Source organism: Lissotriton helveticus, chromosome 3_2 (assembly GCF_964261635.1).
Source record: "Lissotriton helveticus chromosome 3_2, aLisHel1.1, whole genome shotgun sequence".
NCBI classification, from domain to species: domain Eukaryota; kingdom Metazoa; phylum Chordata; class Amphibia; order Caudata; family Salamandridae; genus Lissotriton; species Lissotriton helveticus.
In genome coordinates, this window is record NC_136062.1 from 360,271,986 (window position 1) to 360,292,653 (window position 20,668).

The window sequence follows — 20,668 nt, forward strand, 5'->3', positions numbered from 1 at the left end:
CCGAAAGGAAGGGCGGTAAACTCGAACACCTGACTTCCCCACCGGAACTGCAGAAAGCGCCGGTGCGGGGGATGAATGGGCACCACCAGGTACGCATCCTTGAGATCTAACCGCACCATCCAATCGTTGGGAAGCAAGACGTCCCTCAGAAGATGGATACCCTCCATCTTGAAATGCCGGTAGATCAACCAACCGTTGAACTCTTTGAGGTTGATCACCGGACGCTTCCCCCCGTCCGGTTTGTCCACAAGGAACAAATTGCTCAAGAAACCTGCCGGGTGTCGAACCGAAGGGCAAATGGCGCCCTTGCGTAACAGATCCGACACCTCCTCGTCTACCAGAAGTGCGTCCGCACGAGAGAAAACGATAGGGAGGGGAGGCCTGTCTTGGCGGGGTTGGTCGTAGAATTCCACATGGAAACCCCGTATTGTTTGCAAGACCCAAGCGTCCGTTGTGAGAGCGGCCCAAGCGTCTGGAAACAAAGCCAACCGTCCCCCCACGCGGACCTCGTCTGCCGAAATGAGACCTACCTTTAGAGGTGTTGCCGGCACCATTGTTGAATCCACCACGGCCACGGAAGCGCTGTCCTCTGGTGGGATAGAAGGTGTTGTAGTTCTGAGAGGAGTTAAACTGCCCTCGTCCGGAGCCTTGATTCCTGTTGGTCGCTTGCGGACCACCACGGCCGGTCGCGCGGCCCCCTCCGCGACCGGCCCCTCTAGAGAAACGTTGGTGGAACACCTTCTTGATACTGGACTGGGCCCTATCCAGGGACGTGAAAGTATTAACAAACTTCCCCAGTTCCTTAATAAATGGTTCCCCAAAGAGACCACCCTGGGCGACAGCTCCGGCTTCCGAAGAGGCTAAATCGCCCAGCTTAGGGTCCAGCTTGATTAGGAGGGACCGTCTACGCTCGGTAGACAACGCGCAATTCGCGTTTCCTAGGAAAACTACCACCCTCTGCGCCCAGTTAGAGAGGACTTCAGGGGAGATGGCCGCCCCGGACTCCTTGGCCTCCTCCGCCATGTCCAAAATCTTAGTAATGGGACCAATGGCATCCAAGAGCTTGTCTTGGCAAGCACGCCAGGAGCGGTCAATACCTTTGCGGGGATCCTTAACGAATTTAGCCAAAAATGTGGCCATCTTCGGGTCCAACTCCGGGGTCAAGGCTACCTTACCCTCCAATGTAGGCCTAGGGCACTCCCCGCGCAAACAGCTCCTCGCCTCCTTCTCCAGGGGCTTGCGGAGGCGACCAGCAACGAACTTCGCCACTTTCTCCCCGGGAGCCCAGGCAGCGGACCGCGGATGCATAATTTCATCCGGGTCCAACATCCCAGAGGTATCCCGAGGGAGCTCGGCGGCAGAGCCCGAAGGGCGCCAAGAACGCTCCGACCCATCCTCATCATCAGTGTCCACCGGGGAGGTAGGCGCAGGAGACAGAGGAGCAGTGCCAGCGGAGCCCGAAGGGCCCGGGGCCGGTGAAGGCGCAGGCGCGGGATCCAGTGCCTTAGCTAGGAATGCGTCACGCAACCTCTCAAAGGCGTCCTTGTCCACACCATGCGAACCGCCCGGCACCGCCTCCCGACAGGGTTTCTTAGGGGCCGGGGGAGTAGACCCCGACGGGGCGGAAGACCCAGCAGGCACCCCAAGGTGCGCCTGAGCGACCCTCTCACATTCCTGGGTAATACGGGCAGAGAGGCGGTCTTCCATAGGCCCCACAATTTCAGTGACACACCTATAAATCGAGCTGTCTACAGCTTGGTAGAACTCATCGTCGTTGAGGTAGCCCTGCGACTCCTCCTCCTCGTAATATTCATCACCCATCACCCCTAGCTGACCAGTACCCCTAAGGACTGAATGGAGAAAGAATGAGCCGGGGCAATCTGGGGAATCACTGGTTAAAACCAGGAGAATTACAGGGGCAGAGCACTGCTGCCAAAATCAGGGGCCCAGTGGAACCGGGGAATCAGGGGGGCACCCACCCCACTAGCGCGCAGGCCCTCCTGACAGGACCGGGCCACAGTCACCTCCCAGCGCGCTAGACTCACTCAGGAAGCAGAGGACACAGAGTGCCTTAAAACGCCCGCAGGCGGCAACGCGGTCACGCCGCAATACAGACCCCCGCCGGGGCGTAAGAAATGACAAGAAATGCGGGGCAATACAGGCTCAATTCGAGCGTCAAGGTGAGGTGACAGGGAGCACCGCGCCAGAAACGTTCTCCTCAGCGCGATTCCACCAGCGGAAACCGCGCCGAGGAGAACGAGACGGAACAGCACCCTCTAGCGGCCGGAGACGGCCGAGACAAAGGCAAAGTCGCGTAGGAGCAGAAAAGGCTCCCGCGACCTAAGGGGGCTCTGTAAAGAAAAACGGAGCGCACCGCAAAGCCCCGCACACATGAACAAATCAAATTGAAGCAAAAGCGAGCCCAGCAAACCCCAACATAACCAAATGTGAGGAGAGAGGGCAAAAACCACTTAACTGGCTGCGAAGCAGCGAAGAAAGAGGAAGTGGTCATGAAGGGGACGTCCTGTATAGCTACACTGGAGACTGAGAAAGGACTATGTTATGGACTGCCTACTAATACTCATGGGAGTTGTGGTTTATGGACTTTGTTTCTGTTTGCCCATATCCTTTGTTCTAAGGTAGGGCTGTTGTTATTTGATTGTTTTTGGCTGCTGTGACTTTTGTAATAAATACAGCGAAGAAGGTACAAAAGCATAATCTGAAGCCTCCGGTCCTGACATAGAATTCAGGTTTAGCATACAGTTTTGTTTTGGCTGTGAAACTCACTATTTGAATGTAGACAAATTGTTCTGTCATTGCATTGTCTTTTCTAGTACGGAGGCTTCTTCGAGTATTTGAGTTACTTGTTCTCTCTTGATGCTGGAGAAGAATATTGCTGTTTAGGGCTGATGAGATAATTTACCAAACCAGGCCTCGTAGATTTGGTAGCTTGCTGGCACTATGATGGAACCCAGTTTTCCAGTTTTAGTGCAAGGTATGAAATGCCCATCACAGATGTCTTCAGAATTAATGACTGCCTTTAAGCCCACTTCTCCACCAAGAAGTGGTTCTTCTTAAGCATTCAATATCCCTTCCAAATATTGTACTTTACTATATACTGAATTGAGTCGCTCTCAAGTCATTAAGGAGTTTGAAATATCTAAGAAGTTTATTACATCGACTGTGGAGGAATTGAGCCTTCTTTTTACAGAAGATGACATTTATCAATCAGTTAAGATTTTATGAGAAGCTCTTATATGAAGGTCATAGTTTTATTAATGAAAGGGAGAGTCGTAACCAGTCCTTTTCAATAATCCTGCATCTGGTGAAGCATTGCTCTGTAAGAGATAACTGATGAACCAGACTAGAAGCAACCACTGGCAACCAATCTTCTGATACAGTGGAGCGAGAGTGCGAGACCACGTATCAAACCGGCAAAGGAAAGTGATCTGCTTGATTTCAATAGCTTATGTTTTTCTCTTGTAGGTATTGAAATTGCAAAGGAAAAAGGTGCCAGGTACAGACTTGGACCAGAACTGGAAATATGGTGAGAACCTTTTCCTTTGTTTTACAGACTTATTTTTTTAGTTTAAAGATTTATTTTGACTGAGATTTTGTGAATTATAGTTGTGGTTCAGAGATGGGTCACAGAAGTTCCCTAAATAGAAGACAAACACAACCTGCCGCCATCTAGTGCACGTCGTAAAAACCACTTGCGATGTAAAGCCATGCGTGGTAACAACGCGGTCGCTTTAACAACCACGTTGTTACCTACTGGGTGGTAACACCACGCGTTGTAAAGAGACATATTTGTATTTATCAAATACTGTAACACCTTCGCTGCGGCGGCTATTCCGCCGCAGCGCTAAGAGGGCGGGGGGGCCCGCGCGGCACGCCCATGCTGGTGACGGAATCGCTCCGTCACCAGCCTCGGTTGAGCTGTGCTCATGACGGAGCGGTTCCGTCATGGCCCCGCCCGCTCAATGGAACGCTCCGCGCAGGCGCGAAATCAGCGCCGCGCAGGCGCGAAATCAGCGCCGCGCAGGCGCGTCAAGTGGGCCATGACGGAACCGCTCCGTCATCAGCACACCGCTACCGCAGCTGATGACGGAGCGGTCCCGTCCTCAGCGTGGAAGTGGCTATGCTTGATGGAAGATCAAAGTAATCAAAACATTAATGAACTCAAGTGTTCTGGCCCTTGTTCTTCCGTCCTAGGTGTGCGCAGATTAGCTTTTCAGTGAAGATCCAGATATTAGTCACTCCTCCTTCAGGGCAAGATGGGGCATAAAAAACAAGCAAAAGTGAGGAAAACGAACTGAGGTGATTCTCAGAGCTAGGTCATTTTAGGAAGATATCAAAAGAATATCTGTGTTTCATACATGTTAGGTGAACAAGTGCCCAACGTCCTGCATTACAGAGGGCATATTCTTAAAGAGGGTCCAAAGCACCTTAGAGGAGACGAACCGGGAAACTAGCCAGATCACGTGCTTCTTGGTATAGTTCTAGTTCTCCCCCAAAGGAGGTGCCACAGCTTCATGATATGTGATACGGCTAGAGAGTTCTCTACGGTAGTTCCAGTTATCCGCTCGCCTGCTGCCGGACGTATCCAGTCATCAGTTCGGGTTTCCAATTCTCATTGCCCATAAGCCATATTACGATTGTAGTGATATTTGTGTATAAGAGTGCATTGATGTGATACAATTTTTAACTTTTCAAAAGTTTTCATTAAACGTTTTAGGAATATATAATGGTGAGGGTGCCATATAGGGATCTGAAGTTTGGGAGTTAGAGAGGTCCAGTCAACGGATTTTATAATCAACTTTCCTCATTCTCATAAGTCTTTCATTGTTCTTCTACATTAAGCATTCCCAAACATTCCTGCTTTTGCTCTACTCACATCCTTGACACCTCAGTGGTGTCTTTCACCAACTGGAAAACCCAGGACCAATTATCCTCGCTGTTGCATCTCATGGCAGCATGAGCTGATCCGAAACATCTCAGAAGTCTATTTGTTGTGATAGTGCGGTCAAGGATGTGATAGTCATTGGACAATCTTCTGCCCTTTCCTTATGTGAATGGGGTTAATGCACCGCCTTGCTTGTTCACTATTCAATGCTAACATCCTAAAAAGATTACTAATGGGATCTATTCATTTAAAAGTTTTTTGGGAGTGTTTTTCTCTAACAGGACAACTCAACATCAAACAAAACTAAGTGGACAGAATATGTCACATTATGTGTCTAACCCAATACTATAACCAGAGTCCTCCCTTAACCACCAACCCTGAGATCTTCCAGAGACTTTATAGCACAACTAAATATATTTAGCACTACAATGACATCACTCGTAAGACACTCCTCCAGGCACACAAATGCAGACAACAGGGCTGCAGATCTGTTCAGTTGTTTGAATGTAGCAGCCTCTGCTTCCTTTCAACAAGCTACAATCTTAAATTTGGAGCAACTTAATTTACGAATACCCCTTCCATATGTGCACAACATTGCTTCAAAGCCACATACTTGTCAAAGGTGCTTGTAGACCGAATAGTAATCCTAATATGAATAGTGGACAACCACACTGCCAGCAAAGCACAACTTAAGCACAAAAACATCCATATATATTATGAACAGCACAGATCCTCGACAAGGCCTACGTTGGCTGTTACCCAATGTGAATTATTACTAACCAATCCATAAGCGTTTAATAATGTATTAGGCCATAATCCAGTATGGTTAATTACTACAATACCAAATGCAAGTGTACATTGTGTCCATGGACTGCCTCTGCTCCAGTCATCGGGAACTTTGAAGCCATAATTGATGTAGGTAATCCCAAAGCACTGCAGAATCGGACTGCACTTTTTAATAACTTTTTTTGGAGTTTTATGTAGCGCAAACTAGACCCGAAGATATCGGGTATCGGCGGAGCCCTTTACATAAGCAACAGTTGCGTTACAGACAGACCTGTTCATTTTTGTTGGGCACAGAGAGATTAAGTGATTTGCCCAGAATCACAGGATATTGAGCTTCGTTGCTGAGACTTGAACCCAGTTCCTCGGCTTCGAAGACGACCGTTCTAGCCGTAAGGCTACATCCTCTCCCCCATGTAACATAAACCAGCAAATAAGAGAGAACATCACACACAGAACAAAAGTTGTTTTTAATCCTAGTTTGAGCACAACTCATGTCAAAAAGGCTGTTCAACATCGGATTTATTCAATGTTTTATCCTATCTGACTAAACTCTAATCCTATTTGACTGCCCTGTAAACTGTTTTTAACATGGTATTTATTAAATCTACTGTCCTTGGTGACACCACGGCAATGTATGTGTTTGACATTGTATTTATTCAGTGTTTTATTTTAGCTGATTACCCTGTAATCTGTATTACTGTCGCAATGAATGTTGAATTTTTGTACTGTTTTCTTTTCTTCGAACGGAATGCCTTCTGTAGGAAAGTGCCCTTTTTTAGGTCTCGCCTCTCAATGCGCATGCGCATTGAGCAGAGCGAGACTATAGGGGCTTAAACAGACCTTACCTAGACTGGCGATTTGATGCTGTGCCCGTGCGCTTTTAGGTCAATGCGCAAGCGCATTGACCTAAAATGCGCGTGCACAGCATCAAATCGCCAGCCGTCTGTTGCCCAGCTTGGTGCCGCTCCACCCCCTGCAGCATCAAAGGCTTTCACGGCCGGCCGCGCTTTCAGTTTCACGGCCTGCCGGCCGTGTCTGCCCAGCTTGGTGCCGCTCCACCCCCTGCAGCATCAAAGGCTTTCACGGCCGGCTGTCCGTGCTTTCAGTTTCACGGCCGGCCGGCCGTGTCTCCTTATTTAACTTGTGCCGCTTTCTCTTCATTACCCTTCTCTCTTCTTGTAACATTAGATCCATCTGCCTTCCCTCTTGCCTATGGGTCCATGCTCACGCGCTTTCTACTTAACTTCTTTCTCTCCGCCCAACTATCTCTCCAGCTCTTTCTCTGTGCTACTCTGCCCCCTCTCCTCTTTCTTTCTTCCGCCTCTCTCTCTTTCACATCTGTCTCAGTCTATCTCTTTGTCGTTCTCCCCCAAACCCTCCCCCTCCCCGCCAGCCCCCCTGTCTCCTTCAGTCAACCGGACTCTCCCGCTCTCACAGACTTTCTGTTCCTGTTTCTCAGGGCTTTCTCGGGGTCCCTCACCTATCGCTGCCTCGAGCCCCTCTCTGACATACATGTCTCCCTCCTCGGCTCCCTATCGCTGCTGCCTCCTCTCTCTCTCTGTAGTTTTCCCCTGTACCCCACAGCCCCTCCCGGCCTCAGCAGATCTTCCTCTGTACGCAAGGCAGCACCCGCATGTAAGGGGGTGGAGATGGCTGGGAGGTGAAGAGTGACAGTTAGGGGCTGAGGAGATGGGGCCGCATCTTCACTTTCTGTTAACCAGAATCCTAAATTTATTTTATTTTATTTATGGAAGCAATTATAGAGCCCTTCAGAGCAGGACCACTACTTTAATCTGGAAAATTAACTCTAGTTATGAGGAAAGTGCTACTGTGTGCTATATTTATTTTAAACACGGTCACAGAACTTAAGCATAAGAAGTTGGCCAGACCCAGTAATTATAGAGCCATCAGCTATCAAGAACAAACACAATGCCTCCTCCGGTGGCTCCTTTAATGGGAGGTAGTCGGGCCGCTTTATAAGAAAAAGAATAACTCAGCGTTGTCTCCCAAATGGCTCAATTAGGGCATGCGGTGGTGCAAATCGTCCCGCGGCTGCAGCTAAAGGCTGCAGGGTAAACCACGCCCCCTCGCCACTAATTCTCATTAAGTGGTTGGCACTGGTAGCTAAAGGTCGGAAACTTCAGGAGGTTTTTGTGCTATTGCCCGTAAGGTCTTACAATTAACCTTGTTGGGTAATATATATATATCTTTATATTGGCAAACTAGACAATTATTAATGTATGCCATATTAATGGTAATTAGCATAAAAATTAACCAACAACATTGCTTGTTTTTCTAGAATGTTCCCAGTATCAGTGCTGAGTGCCTGCGCCCCCGCCTGCACATTTTCCTGTCTGTGCTCAAGTGTAGGTCTCTGTACTATCAAGATACCTCGAGCCCTGCGACTCCTTCGCTCTGTCCTAGCTGTTGGGTGATGAGCATGTTGTATTCTGGGACTTGTAGTGTCTCTTTTCGCATTAAACTGTAGGCCTACATTTCCAGCATAACCATTGTGGCTGCGATGTTTGAGGGGACCTTTAGGTGGCTAAACTAGTAGCTGTACAAAGAATCCCCACCTCTGCACCGCGGGGGCTGCAGGTAGCTCGGTGTCACGTGCTGTTGAGTTCAAAGACACTCAAAAGCTTTGTGTTCTTGCAACCATTTTGCATGATTAAGCGTTTCTGGCGGGTGCTCGCACGTCATTCACAGGGCAGGGCTCAGTGAAAAGGATGAGAAAGTATAATTGGAAAAAGTGCTTTGTGGGGCGTCGGTTCAGTGGGTGTGGATGGGGCAGGGGGTGATTTTGACAAGTGTCTAAGAAACTAATGGGGGCTTGAGGGGCGTCTTTGCTGTCTCGTGGTTGGAACTATCGGGTTTAAACTGTAATCCCGTCTCAGCCCCTGAATCACTGTGTGGGAATGTCACACGACTGTCCGTTTCCTCTCTGACACTGTCTGATTGCTAAATATTGCATCTGCTGGTGTCCTACCACCAGCCTGGCTGGGGCGCCTGCTGTGGAATATGACCGAGCCAACATTCCTCTACCAGGCTTGGAAATCGTCCTCACTCGTACTCACACTACTTTATGACACACACACTGAGCCCACACACTACTTTAGGCCACACACACTGCGCCCTCACACTACTTTAGGCCACACACACACTGCACCCTATCACTACTTTAGCCCACACACACACTGCACCCTCAAATTACTTTAGGCCTCACACACTGCGCCCACACACTCTGCACCCTCACACACCCTGCACCCTCACACACCCTGCACCCTCACACACTCAGTGCCACATAATTATATGCTACATAATTACACTGCACTTAATGGAACATACACTCCAAACAATACCACTCAGTGCCACATAATTACATGCCACACAATTACACTCTACTGAATACAACATACACTCCACACAATACCACTCAGTGCCACATTATTATATGCTACATAATTACACTGCGCTCAATGCAACATACACTCCGAAGTGCCACATAATTAGACGCCCCACAATTACACTCTACTGAATACAACATACACTCCTCATAATAACACACAGTGCCACATAATTAATGCTACATAATTACACTGCGCTCAACGCAAAATACCCTCCAAATAGCACTCAGTGTCATATAATTACACGCCACATAATTACACTGCACTCAATGCAACATACACTACAACACCCACTCAGTGCAACAACATTTTATGCTACGTATTTACACTGCGCTCAACGCAACATACACTCAAAATATCACTCACTACCACATAGTTACACACCACATAATTACACTGCACTCAATGCAACATACAACCCAAATACCAGTCAGTGTCACATAATTACACGCCACATAATTACCCTACACATATTTATATGCTACATATTTACACTGCGCTCAACGCAACATACACTCCTAATACCACTCAGTGCCTCATAATTACAGACCACATAATTACACTATCTATCACCCTCACTCTATCTACCGCCCTCACTATACCACTCTACCTCCCACACTCTACCACCCTCACACCCTCACTCTACCCAGTTCTCAGCAAAAATGCAATGTATCAGTGTTTAAAGCTTTCTTACAAAAGTAAAAAAAAAATAATATTACACTTTTAATCTTGATTTTAAAAAATTATAAAATACGCAACACAATCTTCTCACAATTTTTTTTTTTAAATGTAGTGCCATTATACATTACAAAAATTATTATCTAATTAATAATTACTTATAAAATGTATAAGCCATTAAGATTTGTCATATCAATACATGTAAGTCAGGGGAATACTAAACATGTAGCTTTAATAATGTTATAGGTGTCACATTTGCAAATTCTATAAATATTGGCATTTACAATAACAAAATTAATACATTTGCTATTATAATAACATAAACATAAATTAAAAAATTATTACATTTACAAGACTAATAGCTCCAACTTTTCTAATGCGAGACCTATTGCATTTCCAATGCTTGTTTGATTGGTCATCCCGACACTTTTTGCCCTAGTGCTGATGATTAGGACTTTGAAAGTGCATTGGAGCCTGCTGACTAGGACCCAATGCCAGTGCTCTCTCCCTAAACACTCTGTACCAAATTTGTTCATCAGATTGGCAAGGACTTTCACCCCCTTATAAGTATCTAGTAAAGTGGTACCCAGGACATGGGTGTTAAAGGGGTCCCCAGGGCCTAAAGCACTATTTATGCCACCCTGAGTGACCCAAGTAAACAGATGACCGCAGGCCTGCCATTACAGACTGCAGGAACAGTGCAAGCTGCTTCAACTTGACTTTGCCCTCACCATGTGTGGCAAGGTCAAAAGCACAAACTTTATTATGTGCCAGCCACCTCTAAGGTAGACCTCCGCAGCCCAGGAATCAGAAAACAGTATATTAAAAGTGTGGACATATAAATGCAAGTTTATATGTGCCCATAGTGGCCTTTTCCATTAAGTACTACTGTTCGTGCTCAGCGGTCCATTGGATAACATAGGCTGGTACCGGGACATACCGAGGTTGCTGGCTCCATGATGGTACCACTGAATATCTTCAAGTTTGGTATCAAACAGCATGCCCCCTCATCCCTGACACAATTCAAGTGTTCAGGTTGATGTGTCAATTTTAGAGGTTGCCCACCTGGTTGCCCCAGCTTGTCCTATGCTCTGGCTGGCAGCCTGTAGCTATCACCGCCTAGACAGGATGTAGTGTACTTCCGATATTCCCAATAGGCTCTGCGCATTGGAATAATATATCCTATAGATATGACGTAGGATTTATGTCAACTAGGTCTCTATCAAATATACTAAACTTAATTGTGAGTGCTAGCTAGCTCAGAGGTCACTAGAAACTTTCTCGAATACACAAGAAGGGATTAGTTTCTGACAACCGCATAAACATGACAACTTTGTTTCCCTAGGACTGGAAAATATCTTCAGAGGCGTAGAAACAATAGATAAGTATTTCACTCAGTTAATCGTGCATGCTTCGTTTCAACAGAGTTGCAGAGAAATAGAGGGACGGGCGTAGTTGCAGAGAAATAGAGGGACAGGCGTTTTCAATAAAAAGGGTTTATTGAACAGTCTTCTTTCTCATGCAAGAGAGGTGAACTGCTACAATCGTTATGCAGAATGCAAAGTATAATGCGTACAGCGAGAATAGTATTATAAAATAATACTGTAATAGCATTGTATGGTTTCTAAGCCATAAAAATACATTCATAAATAACACAGACTAAAATACACAACTGGTGCTTCTAAAATACGCCTACCCCAATGTACCTAACCTAAGCCTAGTACAAGGGAAGAAGTAAGTATTGTTTAGCATAGGTTTAGTTTTTGCCAAGCATCTACCAAAGGTTTCTCTAGGTTCTAATCAGCTCCAAACCTTGTTAGAATGAAGGAGGTCTGGTATCTCTTGCCCACATGCATCAAAGGGAATTGCATTCTCAAACGGTGCGACTCGCAAAATTCAATTGCAATTTCCTTTTTTGGATGCATAATTTTTTTAATTTTTTCGCAATTGAAGGAATCGCAATTATGTTGCGGTTTCTTAAATTGCGATTGCATTTAAGAAATCGCAATTTGTGATTTCTTAAATGCAATGCATGATCATTTTTTTTTGCGAATTCGCAAATAGGAAGAGGTAAATTACCATGAAGTTGAACTTCATGGTAATTTTCAAAAACTTTCAAAAATGCACAAAAGTGCATTTTTGAAAGTTTCATTTTGCACACAAAAATGTTCTTAAAGTTAAATTTTAAGGGTGCAGGGGGGGTCCTTTGGACCCCCCCCCCTGCACCCTTGAAATAGCATTCTCATTTTGCGATTCCTTAATTGCGAATCGCAAAATGAGAATGGCTTCCTATTCATTCCTATGGGCCTCTAGGCCCATAGGAATCAGTGGAACGGGATTCCTTAATTGCGATTAGCAAAATGTGAATCGCAATTAAGGAAAAATAAGAAATCGCAAAATAAATTGAGATTTTTTGATGCATAGCCGTTTGCGATTTCTTAATTGCGATTCCTTAATTTTCGCAATTAAGAAATCGCAAACGGCAACGTTGATGCATGTGGCCGTCTGTCTCGGGGACTCTATTTCCCAACACCCCGCAAGGGGAGCCGGAAACACTGGAGCTGTGTTTCTCAGCAGAGGAGGTCAGCGTCCTGATCAGTGCTTCAGCTGGAGAGTTGGCTTCCTTCGGCACTTGCTGTAGCAAGCTGCGTCGGGCAAGTAGGTCTTCGAACTGCTCCGAACCAACGTGCTTTGCCATAGCAAGTGAAGGTATATTTATACATTGAAGATGTTTAGGAATACGATGTTTGACTTAAAGCCGGGCATATGAACGTCATAAATGAACCCCTGGGGAATAGTTGTTCATTGTAAAGTAACTGAGTTCTTGGAGAAATCAATATTCAAGCAAGGGAAGTTACCTAACGGCTTAAGCTGGTTTTCCAAGAAATCGTTGTGACGTTTGGTGAATGGATGGAAGTAGCCATGCCTGTATTTGGGTTGCATGGGCTATGCCTAAATAAGGGCTTGATTTCTATGCCTAAATAAGGGCAACGAGAATTGTACATATATACGGGCATGAATCGGGAAATTTCAATCGGAGCCTAAAACGCCACACAACAAGGGATCTGATCTCCTGCCAGGCAGTGTGTACACATCTATCCCTGACAGGATGACTAGTGTAGTGGCACATCAAGGCAACTCTTCTGATATGCATGTAGGCTGACTCCCAGGATCATTTGATACGGCAGGTAGGAAAATTAGTAAGATAGCGGGCGAACACCCCCCAAAGGCTAGCCATAGCCCTAGTTTCGGCTGCCTGGTCTGTACAGGCGAGGTAGGTTTCCACCATTTTTAGAAGTGGCAGAATAGAGAATTCTGGGTAGTAATGGTGACACACACCCCTGTTTGTGGTCACCTCTGGGGTGGATTATCTGCTGGAGCAAGTAGCCCATTGCACACTTGCACCCACTCCCCTAACACCACTAAATCCAGGCTTTAAGGTACACCCCTGACACCAGAACCTCAGATCTGTGAAGACTACTACAAAGGACAAAGAAGAGATCCGGGTCTGCGACAACAGGAGCTACACAAGCCAGAGGTAGGATACTCTGCACCAGTGACAGCACTCCTGGAACTGTTCGACTGAGACTAGTCCTAAACCAAAGAGTCCCTCTCCCAGGCAGAGGGACCCTTTGAGAGCCAAAGGCAACTCCAGGCTCCCTTGAACTAGTGGCACTAGTCCCCTGCTCACCGCAGGGGAGAACAACATACCGAACACAATTATCGCTGGCAATGGACCCTCCGAGGCATCGACTTGTTGGTGACCATTCCGAATACCACACCCTATGACAAAAGGAAGTCACGCAACACCTTCATTGACCACATTAGTGGCCCCGTAGTTGACCTTTTGCATCTGTATTCTCCTCTGCACCTTCTAAGCAGTAAACCCAGGTATCCTGTGGCTCCAGCTTCAGCACCAAGGACAGCCAGGACAACTCTGCACCTGGTCCTCTCTGGCCAGGAACATTTGAATTGACTGTTGTGAATTGGTACTGGAACCTGCAGCACCTTACCCCTCCATGGGTGCCACTTATCTCAACCTGAAAGTGACTGATTGTCACTAGTACCGTTTTCCCATTGACTGCAATGGTAAAGTACACAGCATTGAATTGCATTGGTTTATGATTTGTTCTAAAACTCATAACTTCAGTTATATGTATGCAATTGTATTTGTTTTGAAGTCTTAATTCTTATAAAAATTTGCTTTATTTTTGATTAATTGGTGTCGGATTCTCATTGAGTCGTGTCAGTTACTTATCATCCATGTTGGTATTCTGAAATGCTAAACACATGTTTCTCTAGTAAACACTGACTGCTCTTTGAGCCAAGGATTGATGATTGTGGATCCAAGGACCATCTTTGGGGTATTACATGGTGAGGCCTAACTGGGATCACCACATAATACTCCACTTTCCTATATTGGTGTTAACAGCGGTGTTATCCTGAGCTTGTATTTCACAGTACCAGATGGTTATAAATTAATTTTGCTCAAGAAATTCACTATTGACTTTTAGATTCAAATTATTTGTTGACATTTTTTCGTAATTTTTTTCCATTGGGCCATGTGTAGACCCCCATTCCTAAAGTTAAAGTAGCACAGTTTAGAAAGTTAGATTAAAGGGTTTAAAAGTTTTTCAGAGTTTTAAAATGATTCCATCTTTCAAATAAAAGTTAGGCACAATAGAGGCTGTCCAAAATCTTGACATGCCAGTCATCCGAGCTCTGAAGGGCATTGATCTTAGAGATCTGTGCAAGTTAAAGGGTATTGCTTATAAGGCAACTACCAAAAAGGAGGAACTTGAAAGAGCCATCAGCTCTTTTGAACAGGAGAAGTTAGAGAGGAAGGGCCATTCTTCAGAAGAAGACCCTTGAAGGGGTGAGAAATATGCCCTAGTCCAAATTGAAGATGATGGGGTAGAAGGTGAAGAACTAACATTACAACTCTTTCCTAGACCACCTTCAACAGTGGGAAGTGACAGAAGTCACTCTAGCAGACCCCGTACTGGAAAGGTGGTAGGAACCTTTGATGAAGAGCTTGATCTACTCTCCCTGGAGAACATCTTGAGCTGAAAGTAGGGAGACAAGATGGGCTTAAGGCCCAAAGATAATAGTGACAGCAATTTTAATAGGGAAAAAGAGGAAACCTTTGACCCTCAGATCCCCAAATGGATAGCCCCAAGTTTAGTGATGATGATACCATTGATAATTGGTTTGCAGCCTTTGAGCGGGCCTGCAAAATGAGTAGGGTAGCACATGAGCAATGGCGCCGTCTGTTGTGTAAGTAATTCTCAGTGAAGGTCAGAGACAGACTTCTAACCCTTACTGAGTAAGACGCTGAGTTCTACAAGCACATGAAGGAAAACCCTCATAGGTGTTGGACTCAGCACAGAAGAATACAGAGTGAAGTTTAGGGACACCCATAAGGTCAAAACCAGACATGGGTGGATTTCATAGACTCCTCATTAATAGCACTAGAAGGCTGGATAAAAGGCAATGAGGTGGACGCTTAGGATGAGCTGAATAATTTAATTATATAAGAGCACTTTTTGTCTGATTGTACACAAAGGAACTGCATCAGCATTTGGTGGACTCCAAGTTGGCCTCTCCCATAGAGCTGTGCAAGATAGCTGACAAGTAAGTCAGTACTAGGGTGACCAAGAAGACCCATCGTGGAGTGACCACAAGAAGAGTGCTCAGACTTACCAGCAGTTGAAGGAGGTGAGCAACAACAAAGATTAAATAGGAGTTCTCTAAAGGCCCCCAATGGTCTTCTCGGTAGGGTTAGCCCCACTAGTCAAGGGTAGGGGTTACCAAGGTAGGGATGTGAATCGTATAAAGGCCTCTGGGACATTCTTTGACTGTCACCAGTTTTACTGTAATTTTAGATTTTTTTTATCTGAAGCCCCTGTTTGTTATCCATAAAATTAGGTCCCATAAAATTGCAATTACATTTCTAGTTACATTAGCGAATCCATTGACGTTCTACAATGCTGCCTTGCTTATTTTTAAATTGATTAATGCAAGAAAAAGCAATGTGCTATAAACTAGAATTGAATGCTCTTAGTTTTTGGTATTTTTAAAAACATGCTAAAACTTTTTTAACTGTACTATATTGTGTGTGCTTTTATGGCTGTTTGATTTTAATAGCCGAATAAAGATTTTGATGATGATGACTGTCACCAGTAAGGGCACAAGGAAGAAGATCCAGAATGCTCCAAAAGAGTTCCCCTGTGGTGGTCAATCCAAAAGGTTGGCTAACATAGGAGTGAGGATGGGAGTGTACTCTGGAGAGGCCAGAGGATACTCTGAGGCTACTTTAGAATTCCTGGGTGGTGTGCGTATTGAAGCATTGTCTGTCTTACCACCAATCTTGGAGAAGTGTAGTCAAAGGCCTAAAAACAATAGGAATGGAGTAGAGGCTCTGAAGTATACATGTGCCAGTATAACTATGGTGGCAGAAATTGTGTGTGTGTGTGTTTGTTTTACCACTAGAGCACAAGCAACACATCAAGGAAGTCACGGGAACCTGCAGCCTGAAATAATGTACTAGGCATTCCAAAGCAAGAGAAAGGACAAGAAGTCTGTTAAGGCAGCTACTAAGAGGCCACAGGATAAAGGTGAGAGTTCTCCTGAGGGAGATGCCCTAGTTGATGAAGAAGGGACTGTAGCTGAAGGTAGGCGACTGACCTAGCAGAACATCTTAGTGCAGGGCAACCCACCAGGGGGCAAAAGTTCCAAGGGCAAAAGTTGTGCTGTACTCTTGAAGGCCTTGGGCAGCAAGCTGCTATGGAAGAAGAGGAGGGAGATGCCAGTGATACCCACAGAGTCTACTGGGAAGAGGAGCTTCTGTGCTCTGAGGCCAGGGACCCCAATCCAGGGTCATCAAGGAAAGTGGTGGTCCATCAAGTGTGCAAAGAGTACATTCTGACCCTGGCCCGTAACATCTCCATAGCTGGCCATCTGGCACAAACAAACAACCTGGGACAGGTTGGTTTTCCATTTTTATTGGCCCCAGATGTCTGTAAAGTGGTGGCGTTTTGTCGCTCCTATGTCACATATCAGGCCAGTGGTAAGGCAGGTGGACAACAAATGGTTCCCTTATTTCCACTTCTAGTGGTTGGGCCTCCCTTTGAGAGGGTAGGGATTTATATTGTTGGTCCCCTTGACCCTCCAACTGCATCTGGGAACAGGTTTATTGTAGTGGTAGTGGACAATGCCACTAGATAACTATAAGTTATTCCCCTCAGGACTGCCACTCACACAAGTTGTTACGCATATCCGGTACCTAAAAGGCAAACTATGAATCAAAGGATGCAAAAGCAATCGGAGAAGCTGATTTCCCCCCTACTCCTGAAAATTTAGAACACATGAAAAACAAAAGTTGTTCCTCTTCCAAACTCCAGGACTACGGAATTATCTACCTGAAAATATAACCCTTAGGGATTTATTTAAGGTGTTGATGGCCAGCTGCCAGTCTGCCAAGTACATGTAGGAATGTCCACAGCTCCCCGTACTCCATACTTCTCACCATACTAAAAGATCCCAGGCAGGCTGGCTGGCAACTCTGTTCCCAGCACAGTTGAAGGCACTGAAGCTTTGTCAAATGGGCGCCATGTTTATTAAGCTTACTCAGCATAGTTTTTTTGTTTTTCAAACCAAATTTCCCAAACTGGAGTTTATTAATACAAAATAAAAATAAATGGTCCTGGCATTCAGGGAGATTTAATCCAGCAAGTGAGGGTCAATTCTTTGGTTTCTTGTGTGGTACCACCATGCTTTACCTGCATGGCTTGACTTAAATGGCCAGTATGATTTGTGACTTTGTACAACTTGCGTGCGGTTAAAGGTTCATGCATCTTAGGATAATGATCCCATTCTTGGAGAAGTTGCTCTGAATTAAAAAAAATTCCAGTGTACTTTTGTGCGTGATTTAAATGCATTAACCAATGTTTGCAATCCAACTATTGCTGGTGACTGTAGATTCTCGGAGGTGCAATTTTCTTTTGAAGTTCAAGTTTGACTATTTTTGTCTTCTTCTTATAGTGGTTATGGTTGCGCTGATCACTATTACGAAAGTGATACCCTTCTACATTCATTCCAAGTCCTGGCCAAGCTCCTGGAAATGCCTGTCACCCAAAACATAATCTGCGATGTGGGCATGTAAGTGTCTTGTGTCTTTGGTGTTTCAGATGAATACTAGTTATTACTTGTACCCACACTGTAAGTTTTTTAGCTAGTTTGAAATTAATTCCAAGCCATCATCCCTCAGATGGCAGACTGCCAACAGTTCATAAATGTTTATTTAGATCAATACGATACTCATGAACCAAGGAGTGAGTTTAGCACTCAAGTCTAGATTTGGGCAAACGTCTCCGAAAGTGTTTGTTCAAACATTGCTACAACACTAGGCTAGTACAATCACTGTTTGTGAAGTTGTTATTTTATTTTAGACTTTTGTTAAACTCTATAAAGTTTGTAGGGAGGTTCTTTTCATGGGGAGAGGTTAAATACTGAGACAGGACGAGTTAAATTGTTGTATTGTCTCAGACTGATAATCAACCCAACCGCTTTGATTTTAGTGAATTGTCTCCACCACTATCCTGGAAGGATATAGCTATGGCAGTTTTATCAGGCTAGCCCTTTATAAGATCTAAACTCACCTGATGGCTTTTGCAATTAAACTGGGCATAGAATGGTGCCCTGGCAATGAAATGCATCTTTGGTGTCCCAAAGGCATATCTGTGGCAAGTCTGTCTATGCCCATCCACGATCGTTCCGCACCCCGTGTCCAGACATGCTTCTTCTCTGCCCCCCAGTATCTTTACTTTTGGTTTAACCTGAATTATTAGTGCCTTATTAGGCCTAATCAAAGTAATCAATGATTTAACTCTGAAGCCTGCTCAGTATGCACAAGTTGTCACTATAGTTGGACAATCCCGATTCTGTATTTGGAGGTGATGTAGCTGAAAACGTAGCCGTAAGCCCAGACATTATTACTGTGCAAATACACCATTCCTAATAAATAAAATTACCGTATATAAATTAATATCTGGGACAAGAAGGTGACATTAAATATAAGGAGAGTAGTTGGGAAACGTATGCGCTGTTAATCAACCAATGAGAGACCATGAAATGTTTTCCTGGTTAATTGCCAAAGTCTTGAGATTGGTCAAAGAGAAAGCAAGAACATGTACATGAATATGATGCTATAATCAATCAATCAATCAATCAGGTCATTTGTAGAGCGCACTACTCACCCGTAGGGTCTCAAGGCGCTGGGGGGGGGGGGGGGGTGCCGCTACTGCTCGAACAGCCAGGTCTTGAGCTTCTTCCTGAAGGCGAGGTGGTCTTGGGTCAGGCGCAGGTCGGTCGGGAGGGAGTTCCAGGTCTTGGCGGCCAGGTGGGAGAAGGATCTTCCTCCTGTTGTCGCTCTTCGGATGCGGGGGACGGCGGCGAGGGCGTGGTTGGCTGATCTGAGGAGGCGCTTGGGAGTGTAGAAGTTGATCCGGTTGTTGAGGTAGCTCGGGCCTTGGTCGTGTAGGGCTTTGTGCGCGTGGGTGAGGAGACGGAAGGTGATTCTCTTGTTGACCGGGAGCCAGTGTAGATCTCTCAGGTGTCCGGAGATGTGGCTGCGTCGGGGGATGTCGAGGATGAGTCTCGCCGAGGCGTTCTGGATCCGCTGGAGTCTCTTCTGGAGTTTGGCAGTGGTTCCGGCGTAGAGGGCGTTGCCGTAGTCCAGTCGGCTGGTGACGAGGGCCTGGGTGACCGTCTTCCTCGTCTCGGTGGGGATCCACCGGAAGATCTTACGTAGCATGCGCAGGATGTTGAAGCATGACGAGGAGACGGCGTTGACTTGTCTGGTCATGGAGAGGGAGGAGTCCAGGATGAAGCCCAGGTTGCGTGCATGGTCTGTCGGTTTGGGTGCGCTGCCCAGGGCAGGGGGCCACCAGGAGTCGTCCCAGGCGGAGGGCGTGGAGCCCAGGATGAGGACCTCCGTCTTGTCTGAGTTCAGTTTCAGGCGGCTGGTCGTCATCCATTCGGCTGAAACTGAACTAATGGACGAGTGAGAGTAGGTCTGGATGGCCTTGTTTAGGTGGATCCCTGGTTTTTGATAGAGCTAAACCTACTCTGTAGAGAGGATCATATATTGGGTTCCTTTCATCGAGTAAGGTAGGACAGGGTTTCTGCCACCTTTATACGAGGACAACCCTCTTCCTGCATGTGCTTTCTTCTTCCAAACCATAATATGCGTTGTGCAACCTGAGGACCTGTCCAGTGCAGGTTCAGGTGCATGACAATCTATTGAATCTGCAACTCTCCAAATAAGCAAGACCTACTGGAGGTGGGTCCATCCCCTAATGTGGTAGAATCAGGATCCTGCATTATTAGAGCACCACCTGGATATGAGGACAGCCCTCTTTCTTCTTCTAACCCATTATTTGTGTGGTGCAACCTGAGGATGGTCAAGTACAGGTTTAGGTGAAGGGTACTCTGTTGAATCTGCACCTCTCCCATAAGGTGAGACCTACTCGAATTGGGCCCATCACCATATGTGGTAGAATCAGGACCTGGCATGATTAGAGCACCACCCAGGGTGGCGTGCGGAGTTGAGATATACACTTCTTCATGAAACCTTGTATGTATTGTCACTAAGACATGAGTGATGATTCACAGCATTTTTGCTGTTACTAATCGCGTGTGTTGCTCACATCGCACCTCAACAAACAGACATTTACACGAGGAAGTTGTTGAGTCGAAAATGTTCCAGGATGTTGCGTTGTATGTGTGGATTTCTTCTCCGCATGTGAAGTAACGTTCATTGATTCTGTGTCCCAGAGTATAATGTGCATGCAGCCAATGATCGCGATCTTCAGGGTGGTCCTAGTATTGA

At 45.8% G+C, this 20,668-nt stretch overlaps 1 protein-coding gene across 2 annotated transcripts in view; it reads left to right on the forward strand.

Annotated features, from left to right (window-relative positions):
• The window catches only part of NADSYN1 (NAD synthetase 1), a 253,280-nt gene that overhangs the window by 12,180 nt on the left and 220,432 nt on the right, over window positions 1–20,668 (forward strand). For both annotated transcript variants that reach the window (XM_078684243.1, XM_078684244.1), the window contains exons 2-3: window positions 3,487–3,547; window positions 17,821–17,937. In XM_078684243.1, coding sequence (XP_078540369.1) covers window positions 3,487–3,547; window positions 17,821–17,937 — 178 coding nt within the window. The remainder of the gene's footprint in view (window positions 1–3,486; window positions 3,548–17,820; window positions 17,938–20,668) is intronic.